At 47.3% G+C, this 12,562-nt stretch overlaps 1 protein-coding gene across 2 annotated transcripts in view; it reads right to left on the bottom strand.

The window, feature by feature from the left end:
• Nucleotides 1–5,858: 5,858 nt before the first annotated feature.
• Nucleotides 5,859–12,562, bottom strand: part of Marchf6 (membrane associated ring-CH-type finger 6) — a 68,233-nt gene continuing 61,529 nt past the window's right edge. For both annotated transcript variants that reach the window (XM_045139152.1, XM_045139153.1), the window contains exon 26: nucleotides 5,859–9,749. In XM_045139152.1, the coding sequence (XP_044995087.1) occupies nucleotides 9,659–9,749 (91 nt within the window). In that variant the 3' untranslated portion in view covers nucleotides 5,859–9,658. The remainder of the gene's footprint in view (nucleotides 9,750–12,562) is intronic.

The following is a 12,562-nucleotide window of genomic DNA, read 5'->3' as shown; positions in this document are numbered from 1 at the left end:
GCCCACCGACCCGGAGCCGCGCATGCGCAATCTGTCCCTGGGCTTTTTTTTTTTTCTCTCTGGTTCTGGCTTAGCGAGCCGCACAGTAGCTAGCTGTCTGACGTCTGACCCACCGCCCCGGACGGGAACGTGGTCCGGCGGTGAAAGAGATTTGCTTGCAAAGTTTGTGGGCTTGCAATCAGTTCCTAGGTACACATGGGAAAGCAGGTGCACCAAGTGGCATATGCATCTGGAGTTTGCTGGCAGAAGCAAGAGGCCCTGGCACATCCATTCTCTCCCTCCCTCCCACTTTTATGTGCTCCACAATTAAATTTAAAAAAAAAAATGGGAGGGGTTCTGGAGAGATGGCTAAGGGCTTGCCTGTGAAGCCTAAGGACCCCGGTTCGAGGCTCGGTTCCCCAGGACCCACGTTAGCCAGATGCACAAGGGGGCGCACGCGTCTGGAGTTCGTTTGCAGTGGCTGGAGGCCCTGATACGCCCATATTCTCTCTCTCTCTCTGTCTTCCCTCTTTGTCGCTTTCAAATAAATAAAATTTTTAAAAAGGGCGTGAGGGAGCTAGACAGATGACTTAGCGGTTAAGGCCTGCAAAGCCAAAGGATGCTGGTTTGACTCTCGAGAAAGGAGAGAGATAAAGGAGACAGAGAGAGAGAGGAGAGAGGGGAGAGAGAAAGGAGACAGAGAGAGAGAGGAGAGAGAGGGGAGAGAAAGGAGACAGAGAGAGAGAGGAGAGAGAGGGGAGAGAGAGGAGACAGAGAGAGAGAGGAGAGAGAGGGGAGAGAAAGGAGACAGAGAGAGAGAGGGGAGAGAAAGGAGACAGACAGAGAGGGGGGAGAGAAAGGAGACAGAGAGAGAGGAGAAAGAGAGAGAGAGAAAGAGAGATAAAGAGAGAGGACCCATGTTAGCCAGATGCACAAGGGGGCACATGCGTCTGGAGTTAACAGGAAAGCTTGCACGAACACCATCTGGGCACACTAAACAGCAAACGCAGAAACCCCGAGAATACAGGAGCAACCCAGCCGTGAGGGGCCAACAGGGACCCAGACACTCCCCGTCTTGCCTGGTGTTGAAGGCTGCTGGGAGCTCTGCTTTTATTCCCCCCCACCCCCGAGGTAGGGTCTCACTCTGGCCCAGGCTGACCTGGAATTCACTATGGAGTCTCAGGGTGGCCTTGAACTCACGGCGATCCTCCTACCTCTGCCTCCCGAGTGCTGGGATGAAAGGCGTGCACCACCACGCCCGGTGGAGCTCTGCTTTTACGAAGGTGCACTGGGCCCCGCTGTGACCTCAAGGCCATCTCAACAGGAAAATGTCCGCTTTCAGCGGTTCCTGGGGAGAGAGCAAGGGCAAGCACGATTGTCCAGCAGGAACGACGGTGAGGAGGCGGGCAAAGCACCCAGGTTCCAGGTTCTAGAGAACACGAACGGTTTGCTGGGCAGCATGGCTTTGCAACATAGCTTTAGAGGGGAGCTCAGCTAACTGGGGAGTACATGGATCCAAGGTGGGGGGGGGGCAGTATGATGGACTGGACCCGTGAGAGTTGTCTCTGGACTGCTTCCTTCCCTCTCCCTCCCTCCCTCTCTCCCTACACCACACACACACACACACACACGTGTATATATATATATATGTATATGTGTGTATATATGTATATATATGTGTGCGTGTGTGTGAGAGAGATTAAAGGCGTATGCCACCACGCCCAGCTACACACACACACACACACGTATATATACATATATACACACATATTATTTATATATATATATGTATATGTATTTGGTTTTTCCAGGTAGGGTCTCACTCTAGCCCAGGCTGATCTGGCATTCACTCTGTAGTCTCACGATGGCCACGAGCTCCCGGCAATCCTCCTACCTCTGCCTCCTGAGTGCTGAGATTAAAGGCATGTGCCACCACGCCCCGCTCATATATATTTCTATTTGTAAGCAGACAACATGCGAGAGAGAGTGAGTGGGGGGGGGGGGAGAGAATACGAGCATGCCAGGGCCTCTAACCATTGTAAACAAACTCCAAATGCACGCACCCCTTCTGTGCATCTGGCTTTACTTGTTTGCGTTTGAAGGCAGACGCCTTAAAAACTCTGAGCCACCGCTCCAGACCCTCTGTTTCTTTTTTTTTTTTTTTTTTTTGGTTTTTTCAAGGTAGGGTCTCACTCTGGCTCAGGCTGACCTGGAATTCACTATGTAGTCTCAGGGTGGCCTCGAACTCTCAGGGAATCTCCTACCTCTGCCTCCCAAGTGCTGGGATTAAAGGCGTGTGCCACCACGCCCAGTTCTGTTTCCTTTTTAACAGTGAAACGGGAATAAAAGCCATCAAAAGTAAGGCAGGACGAGGGAGCACATTGGAGGAAAAAGGTAGGAAGTAGTTCTTGAGAAAGACCATGTAAGTAAGGAAGGGGTTGGAGAGATGGCTCAGCAGTTAAAGCACTTGCCTGCAAAGCCCAAGGGCCAGGGTTCAATTCCCTAGTACCCATATAATGTCAGATGCACAAGGTGGTGCAATCTATCTGGCGTGCCTATTCTCTCTCAGGGAGAAAGAATGAAAGACCCATGTCTAGCATCCAAAAATCTAAATTTGAATCAAACTACCACATTCTGCCCTGGCCGCCATAAACTGAGAACCATACATGACGTAAAATGCAATGCATTCATCCAACTTTAAAAGTCCCCATAGTTTTTTATCAATTCCAATGATGTTCATACCTCCCCATAGTCCAAGATCTTTTGACTGAGCCATAACACCAAAAATTGCCCCCAAACCCATAATGACACAGAATAAACATTCACACTGCAAAAGATGTCATTGAGCATAGCAAAGAAATATTCAGCCAATACAAGATTTAAAACAACCAGGGCAAATATCAAACTCTGCAGCCTCAAGTCCTACTCTAGCCACTGACAAATCTCCACGTCCGATAATTCTAACCAGCAACAAGTCTCTTTTAATATTCCAATTCCACCCCTCCAGCTAGGCTACTCACGGTCCTGGAAAACTTTACATGGGCCGGCAGCTCTCCTTAGCAACCGTCTTAAGGTCCCGGCATCTCCACTGGGTCTCCACTGCAAGGCAAGGTTCATCCTCAAGGCCCCATGGGGTCTCCATGCAGGCATCCAGCAAACCTGCTTCATACTGCCCATGGCCATTTCCAAAACACAAGACCGTGTTGCAAACTCAATGACCCTCTTTCCAACATTTCTTATACTCCACGATACCAGGTAGGGTGCCAATTTGTTAATCCAGGAGGGAATAAAGCAGACTTTGAAGAACAGGACACTCCTTGAGCACTCAGGCCCCTTCAAGAGTCTACGTTTTGATGCCCCAGAGCAGGTCAGCTGCTCCAATCTCAGTATTTATCTCTCAAACAATTTGCAGGTGAACAGGTCAGCTGCCCCAATCTCAGTATTTCTCTAACAATTTGCAGGTGAATAGGCAGCAGTTTAGTCCCAAAGATATATATATTTTTTTCCTGTGCCATATCCCTCTGCTCATACCAGTTCATTTCTACACAAAGCAACCCTGCACAACTCCTCAGGCCATGGGCCTAAGAGCAAGCTTCCCTCACAAACTGCTAGCCCAGTCCAAGCAAAGCTCTTTCTCAGCCTCATAAGCCAAACCTCACAGTCCATAGTTCTTACTGCATTCAGTTCTTGCAGCTCTGACCAGAACAGTTCCATCAAGCTGTACTTACAGCACTGCAAGGCGTCTCTTAGGCCAAGGTTTCAACTCCTTCCACATTCCTCTTGAAAATCAGCTCCAAAAGGCCAAAGCCACACAGTCAGGTGTCTAGCAGCAATCCCACTCCTCGATACCATTTTACTGTTGCAGTCAGGTTCTCATTGCTGGTAGAAATCACCCAGCCAAGAGCAGCTTGTAAGAAAGAGGTTTATTTTGGCTTGCAGGTTGGAGGGGAAGCTCCACGATGGCAGGGGAAAATGACGAGTAGAGGGTGGACGTCACCCCCTGGCCAACGTAACGTGGACCCTAGCAACAGGAGTGTGTGCCAAACACTGGCAAGGAGACACTGGTTATAACACCCATAAGCCCGCCCCCAACAATACACCGCCTCCGGGTGGCTTTAATTTCCAATTGCTATCAGCTGGGGAACCTAGCATCCAGAACACCCATTTATGGAGGACACCTGAATCAAACCACCACAGTTGGTACTGCCTAAACCCAATGGTCAAACATTTTAAAAATCTGTCTTCTAGACTTAAGTTTTTGGCTTTTTATTTAGGACTACAGTCTACTTGGGGTTTAATTTATACATATATATGGCATGGATAAACTTAAAAAAAAAATTGGCATCTGATGTCCAGTGACTTCCTATCTCCTTTTTACTATCTGCATGTTTGTCAAGATTTGGCTGTGGACGCAGTTGTGGGGTTGACTGGACTTAGCCGCTCCATTGGACCCCACAGCAAGCCAGGAGGGGCTTAGTGTGACTGAGCGCAGAATGACTCAGGAAGTGGGGTCCTGGGTAGGGAGAATTGGTGGGACAGGAAACCTTGGTCACTGTTACACCTGGAAAGGAAATTTCAGAATGATGATTAAACAATATAAAATATACAAAAAGGGACCTCTGGGGCTGGAGGGACAACTTAGTGGTTAAAGCATTCATCTGCAAAGCCTAAAGACCCCACTGCAAACAAACTCCACACACATGCGCCACCTTGTGCATCTGGCTTACGTAGGGGAATCGAACCTGGGTCCTTCGGCTTGGCAGGCAAATGCCTTAACTGCTCGGGCATCCTTCCAGACCTGGGTTTCAAGACTTCAAGTTTTTAAATTTTTTTTCCTTCCATCTTTCCCCTAGTTAAGTACTGTGTTGAGTATTGTTTAAACGCAGGTGTGGTGGGGAAATAGTGTTTGAGGCAGTCTTTAATTGGTGAGGTTGAAATTTTTCATCGGAGGGAATTGCACGCGGATGCTAGAAACGAGCCACGAATTTTCTCGTGTTTCAGTTTGCAGCTACCTAGAAAGTGGCGTGTCATGGGCCGAGGTGACACCCATGTTTGTGCTGTCTTGTCTGCAGCAGGGGGAGAAAAAAAAAAAAAGCAAAATGAAAGAGAAATGAAACTGGGAGAACAGAAAGGACACTTAATATGGGAAACTGGGTGTGACCTAACTTCCCTTAGATGCACTGCGTAATCCATGTAAATCCTGTCAGCTGTCTGCAGCCACTACTTGGTGTCCACATCCCTAAAACCGTATGTTGGCAGTCACCTAAGCAGAGGTCCCTTTTTGAATATTTTATTTATTGGCAAGGGGGAGAGAAAGAGGCAGGTAAGAGTTTTTCTGGGTGTGCCTGGGTCTGCAGCCACTGCAATTTGAACTCCAGAGGCATGCGCCACCTGTTCATCTGGCTTCTGTAAGATGTGGTTTGTGCCGGGCGTGGTGGCGCACGCCTTTAATCCCAGCACTCGGGAGGCAGAGGTAGAAGGACTCCCTTGAGTTCGAGGCCACCCTGAGACTCCATAGTGAATTCCAGGTCAGCCTGGGCTGGAGTAAGACCCTACCTCAAAAAACCAAAACAAAAAAAGATGTGGTTTGTACCACGTTGCTGAGGCTGGCTCAAACAATTCTCTCCTTCACATTACTCAGTAGTACATTGTTGGAATTTTAGATTTTTTTTTTTTTTTTTTTTTTTTTAGGTAGGGTCTCCCTGTAGCTTAGGCTGACCTGGAATTCCCTATGGAGTCTCAGGGTGGCCTGGAATCCTCCTACCTCTACCTCCCAAATGCTGGGATTAAACACGTGTGCCACCATGCCCAGCAACATTTTTTTTGTTTTGTTTTAGAACAACAATCTTAAAAACAAGCAAACCAAAAGAAAACTGGGCTACCACTAACATTCACTTTATTCAATTTTGTTCTCTCAACTCAGAAGGCAACAAAATGACCACATAAAAAAGGGAGCACTTTTGAATATATACACGTAAAATCGGTCTGGGTATCGAAGGTGTTCGCTGTACTAGAAAAGCGACATCCCAAGTAGCCAAGTGCTCTATGGAGCTCCTACAAGGGACATTCCCAGGTCTTAAGTCATTACGTTTTCATCTAAGGTACCAGTTGTCGTCATGACTACAAAACGAGGCACTCATACAAAATAGACAGGAATGGAAACACACACGTATGTATACTGTCTTTTATGTTATATTAATGCCAAAGATAATGTTGGCGATAACTTGAAAGAAGCCCTTACTTATGATGGTTGTTTAAAATTTTGACACAGAGCAGCAGTAAGCTGGAAACATATCTGATCAACAGGGCAAGTTATATGGACACAGACACGACAGCGTAACCAGACATCAGAGATTCTTCATAAAGGAGGTCTGTGGTAATACTTTAGTGGTACGGTATTTTAGTTTTGTCTCTTCTTGACAATGACAATTAACATCCTAAAGGATTATTTTAAACTTTGAATTTTACAATGTGAAAACAACGTATCACAGTAAACAGCTCGGTAATCTCGATCCTGAAAATGCAAAGAAGTAGCTAACTTGAGAAATTTCATTTTAAAAAGTGCCAGTGTTCTCCTACAATGGCACCACAGTCTCCTGGTGTGTGTTGTTTGCAAACACAATACAGTGTAGAAATGTCCAGTGTTCTCTTTTCTGTTTTGTCTTACAGAGTCATCAACTCATCCTAAATTCAAGAATTATACTTTGATGGAACATTCTGTCAACGCAGAAAGGACAGACAAATCAAAGTCATGTGAAGGAAAGGTTCTGTGACTTGTATGCGGGAAGGAGCGTCAGGAGTTCACAGTAAAAGCAATCACACTGAAAGGATGAAGGAAAGTCATGGGTTACACCTGGAAGTGAGATGCCCTAACCCCTCAGCTTGCCCAGAGAGCAGGGGCAGAGAGGACTCTAAATCCTGGAACTTCAAGTCCAAATCTGCATGCTCCCTCCGGCTTCCGTCTCAACAGCATATGAGTGCTTTATAGTTCAAGAATCACACCTTAGGGTTTGCTAGTAATGAACTGCACATTTCACAATATGACTGTATTAACTGCTCGTGAAAAACCAATGCCAAGTGTTGATTTGTCTTCAATTCATAAATAATAAGAGCAAAGCACAAAGGTCTTCTTCCCTACTAAAACTTCCTTGAAAATGACTACTGTAGCCCAATGCCAAACTGAAATGTTCTTACATTTTGTTAAGAGGGCAGCAACTCGAGTGTCTCTGAACTATGGGCTGTAAGAGCTTGTGTCAGTACTACAAGCTGGATACTAGGCCAGAAAATGCTTTTTTCCTATGAGGACTCGTCTCGCTGAAAACCGCAGAACGAGCACACTGGGAAAGGAGGGAGACGGCTCCTCAGAAGGCAAAACCAAGTCACCTGCCAGCGAAAGGAGGGCCACCTCTGGCCAACACCGTGTTTTTGTCTCAACAAAACACTGAGTAAGAAGTCATTTAACATTTCATAAGAGTAACAATCTTTTTTTGTTTGTTTTTTGAGGTAGGGTCTCACTCTAGCCCAGGCTGACCTGGAATTCACTATGGAGTCTCAGGGTGGCCTCGAACTCACGGTGATCCTCCTGCCTCTACCTCCCGAGTGCTGGGATTAAAGGCACGCGCCACCACGCCCGGTTTAGGAGTAACAATTTTTAACTTTGTATGGTATCTTTGTGAGGACAATGCGTTCCAATGACCTTATAAAATTCTTTGAAAATAACAAATGAATCACATTTTATGCCCAGTCCAGTAAATTTTTCTCTCAAAGGGAACATATAACATGACAGTCACATTTCATTTTGGACCACTCCTGTTTCTCAACAGGAGGACTACATTTCGGAGAAAAGGTAGGGCTTGCTAGCAAGGACCTTACTTCACCAACAAGGGAAAGGACTAGTAAAGTGCCCAGTAGTGTTAACACTGACTGACTCCTGTGTCAAGCATGGTTTTGTTTCGAATATACTGACATTTTAGGTATATTTTAAAGACGTATCACTCAGGGAAAACTTGTTGGAAAAAAAAAAAAAAATCAAACCAAAACACAATGATCTTAATTTTGGTAAGCTGCTGTTTGGCTGACTTTTGTGCTGTAGAAAAATTCCCCGATTTTAACCTACGAGTTTTAATACTAATTTTACAATTGCTTCTGACGAGCTACATTGTCCATTTTCTATGAGGACTTCTAAACTGTCACTCAAAAACAAATGCTACCCTAACGTATCACTACCACTAAATACTTGAGGTGCCCAGCCCTTCCGGTCTCTGTCGGGCTCGTGTAGCCCAGGCTGGCTTGGAATCTGAAATGGAGCCATTGATGACCTTGGGTTTCTGACCCTCCTGCCTCTCTACCTCCCTGGGATCATAGATGAGAGAGAGAGAGAGAGGCCGGGGTTACAGGCCTGCAGCCCCGTGCTGGGTTTTATGCACTGCTGGGGATCAAACCCAGGGAGGGCGCTGTGCCGGCCAGGTAGGCACTCTACCAACTGAGCTACATCCCCAGCCCTCGTCTGCCTGCGCCTCAAGCCTGGAGCTCGGGCGACAGGAAACCAGGTCGACGCGTGCCGTTTTCTGAGACGCTGTGGCGCTTTCCAAGTAAAATACATTCCTATGTGAAAAGGCCAGCTGAGCCAGCTTCCTTCGGACAAATAAAACTCAGTTGGTTTTATTTGCAGTTTTTTTTTAAGTGTAAACAAAAAGCTTTGGAAAGTTTGGGATTGACTGGTGGAAACCTGCCATGCGCTCAGCAATGCTCACTCACTAAGCACGTGCACCGGGGGTTCTGAGCAGCTTCTCTCATGCTCTCAACACAAGGCCACGATCATATCTGCACTTGATCAGCTGGCTTAGAACTGCCTCAGTGTAGTAAGATGCAGGGTGTTGGTGAAGGTATTCTGTAAGATTTGGAATCTGGCATGAGACTTTTGGCCACTGCTGACAAAAATAGAGCTATACAGGAGAGGAGGAGGAGAGACTAATCATCTTCATTTGCGTTTTGTCTTTCTAAGTATACCATGCCCCTAACAAGCACAAAAACCCAACTCCCAATCCTATTAAATTATCAAAATTGAAAATAATTTCCTCACCTAGCACAAGGTACTATACAGTATTACAAACACAGACACATGGAAAAAATCAGGCAGTAGAAAATGTACAGCAGCTTTGGTGTTATACAAAACCACCTGCCAAGACGACCGCTGCAGACTCCACTTTCCTTCAGCTTCCTGGGAGGTCCGAGCGGCCGGGCCGGGCCGGGACGCTGACGCTGACGCTGACGCGGGCCGCGCTCCACTGCATGTCACCGCAAAGTCTCGCTTGGGCACTACTGCTCTGTGGCACGTTCCTGTCGAGATCACAGCAGGTCCAAAATAAAGTGACAACTAGATTTAATAAATTAATATACATTTTGTTTAAAGATGTACAATGCACATTCTGTTTAATCCGAGGTTGGGGGCATCAGGAACTTCTATTTACACATATACAGATCTCAGACAGCAGTGATGTCGGCAGACGCAGGGCGGAGCAGCAGTGCCTTGGGCGCTGCTCTCTGAACGCTGAGGACACAGTCAAGTCCATTTAACTTAAAAACAGCGCTGAGAGATCACGGGGAGAATCTCCGAGTGAGAAGTCCACGAGAAAGGACACGTGAAGGCAGGGAAGGTCAAGGAGTGGAGACAACCACTTTACTCTTGGGACGACTGTGGAGCTGGTGCAGATGTGCCTGGCTTGCCAGACTTCCGCTCGTAGTTCACCAGGCGTTGTCCCACAAGGTATCTAGGTTGTAAAGACACAGTGGTCACTCTCTAGTACTACTTTATACACAAACCATCCCTCCAGAGAGCACCCAGTGACTTTATTATGCAAATTATCCTACCACCTTACTACGAACAACCTTTCAAGAGGACAGGTCAGAGGAGTCTAGAATGGAGCAAGTAAGGTCTGTGACATGCTGGAGGTGCTGCGAAGGTGGGCACATGCCATGCAGAGAACATGTGCAGCAGTCAGCAGGTTAAAGGATCTCATCATCTCAGACCGCAGAGGCCAAAGGGGTGAGTGTAGAAAAGAGATGCACGTTTAACACGTTAAGGATCACATTTTATAAACCAGCCCATTGTTCAGGCTTTAGGAAACATGACTAGAAACATGGCTAGCAGAAAGCTGGGAAACAGCTGGGCGTGGTGGTGCACGCCTATAACCTCAGCACTCGAGAGGCAGAGGTAGCAGACTGTTGTGAGTTCGAGGCTACTCTGAGACTACATAGTGAATTCCAAGTCAGCCTGGGCTAGAGCAAGATCCTACCTTGAAAAAGAAAACCAGGGCTGGAGAGATGGCTTAGCGGTTAAGCGCTTGCCTGTGAAGCCTAAGGACCCCGGTTCAAGTCTCAATTCCCCAGGACCCACATTAGCCAGATGCACAAGGGGGCGCACGCATCTGGAGTTCATTTGCAGTGGCTGGGGGCCCTGGCACGCCCATTCTCTCTCCCTCTTTCTCTGTCTGTCTCTCTCAAATAAATAAATAAAAATAAACAAAAAAAAATAAAAAAGAAAACCAACAAAGAAAGAAAGGAGGGAGAGAGGGCATAAAAAGACCTGAAAAGCTCTGATTCTAGACAAAAAAAAAAAGGACAAATTACAGGTCAGTTTAAGCCACATCAAAGGGGAGACGGTGAGTGGACATGAGGGCATGGAGGGGTCAGTGCTCCTAACTTACAGACTGTCATGAGAGGGAGAAGGCAAAGGCAGAAGGGCTGGAGCTGTACAAATTCTGAGGCTGGGAGTTGGGTTGGAGGTGAAGGGCTCTTGCTGCTTAAGCACGAGGCCCGAGACTGCCCAAATCCAACTCCCCAGAGCCTACGTCAAAAGCTTGCATAGTCACACATGTCTATAGCCCTAGTCTGCTAGGGCCAGAGGCCAGAGAATGGCTGGGGCTTGCTGACTGGCACAAGCTGAGAGTTGAGGGAAAGATCCTCGTCAAGACAATATGCAGATGAGCAAGAGAAGAGGACATCCAATGCTGCCTCTGGCCTCTGCAAGCACGCACACAGCACATGTGCATCTGACACATCACACATAATATACCACATGCACACTACACATGCATGCACGCACAACACAAAATACTTAGGTTGGCGTGATGAGGCTAGAGAGCCTCCACGTGGAGTCATCTCCCTGGCTAGGGAGGGCAGGAGACGCATGGGAGCCCACTGAGTGTCAGCAGATAGCCTGGACACTGACCTTCGAAGAACAGCAGCTTATCAAGCCAAGCAGCTGAGCGTCAGGGCTAAGCACAAGCATGTGGAGACACCCATTTGGAGGTAGGACCAGTGAAAACATGCACCTCTGTAGTGAGGAGTGAAGCCTCCATGTGAGGAGGTATCAGAGAGCTGGGAGCCCCAGGTCACTCCTTAGTGAGTAAGACCGACAGTCCCAGGCCAGTGTTACTGTCTATGACAAAGAGCTAGCATGTGTCACTTTTTATAGACATACAAATCTTTTCTTTTCTTTTCTTTTTTTTTTTTTTGTGGTTTTCCAAGGTAGGGTCTCACTCTGGCTCCGGCTGACCTGGAATTCACTCTGTAGTCTCAGGGTAGCCTCGAACTCACAGTGATCCTCCTACCTCTGCTTCCTGAGTGCTGGAATTAAAGGTGTGCGCCACCACGCCTGGCCAAATCTTTTACTTCTTTACCTAAGATCCCCATGTCTAAATTCTTTGCTGTTGTAAGATAACATTACTTTTCTTGAAATTATCTTAATCACACGTTCCCTGGGAAGAGTATAAATGTCTGAAATGATGACACAATCTACATGTAGTACTGGTACCTGACTCACATCAACCAAATACATGAAAACACGCCAAAAATGTGGACAGCACCGTGGTAATGGGAGAGCAGAGGAGTAAAAAGCACAGGGATAGAAAGTGACCGCAACTGTGTCAACTAGAGAAGCAAGACTGTGAATCCGTGCCCCAGTCACAACCCCTCCACCCCGTGCCCCTGACAGAGCAGCCCTACGCGCAGCAGGAGACACACGGGCCGTGTGAGGACAAGCACGCTGAGCCGAGCTGCAGAGAGCGCGGGAGACAAACGGCGAGCAGCGCGAGTCTCAGGACACGAGAACAGACAGGAGGACCACAGAGCTCACCTGTGACAAAGCCACAGTGAAACCTAATACTCTGTACACTAATTAAAAAGAATAGTCGGGCGTGGTGGCACACACTTTTAACCCCAACACAAGGGAGGCGGAGGTAAGAGGATTGCTGTGCGTTTGAGGCCACCCTGAGACTACAGAGTGAATTCAAGGTCAGCCTGGGCTGGAGTGAGACCCTACCTCACCAAAACAACAACAACAACAAAAAAAAAAAAAAAAACTATCGAGGGCTGGAGAGATTGCTTATCAGTTAAGGCACTTGCCTGCAAAGCCCAAAGGATCCAGGTTTGATTCCCGAGTACCCACATGAGCTGTGTGACACATGTCTGGTGAGAGGTCCTGACGTGCCTATTCTCTCTGCATCTTTATCTCTCAAATAAATAAATATTGGAGCTGGGTGTGGTGGCGCACACCTTTAATACCAGCACTCGGGAGGCAGAG

The sequence above is a fragment of the Jaculus jaculus genome, chromosome 21, assembly GCF_020740685.1.
Source record: "Jaculus jaculus isolate mJacJac1 chromosome 21, mJacJac1.mat.Y.cur, whole genome shotgun sequence".
In the NCBI taxonomy this organism is placed as follows: Eukaryota; Metazoa; Chordata; class Mammalia; order Rodentia; family Dipodidae; genus Jaculus; species Jaculus jaculus.
The sequence above is the reverse complement of the archived record's forward strand: the minus strand, read 5'-3'. Positions and strand labels throughout refer to the sequence as shown.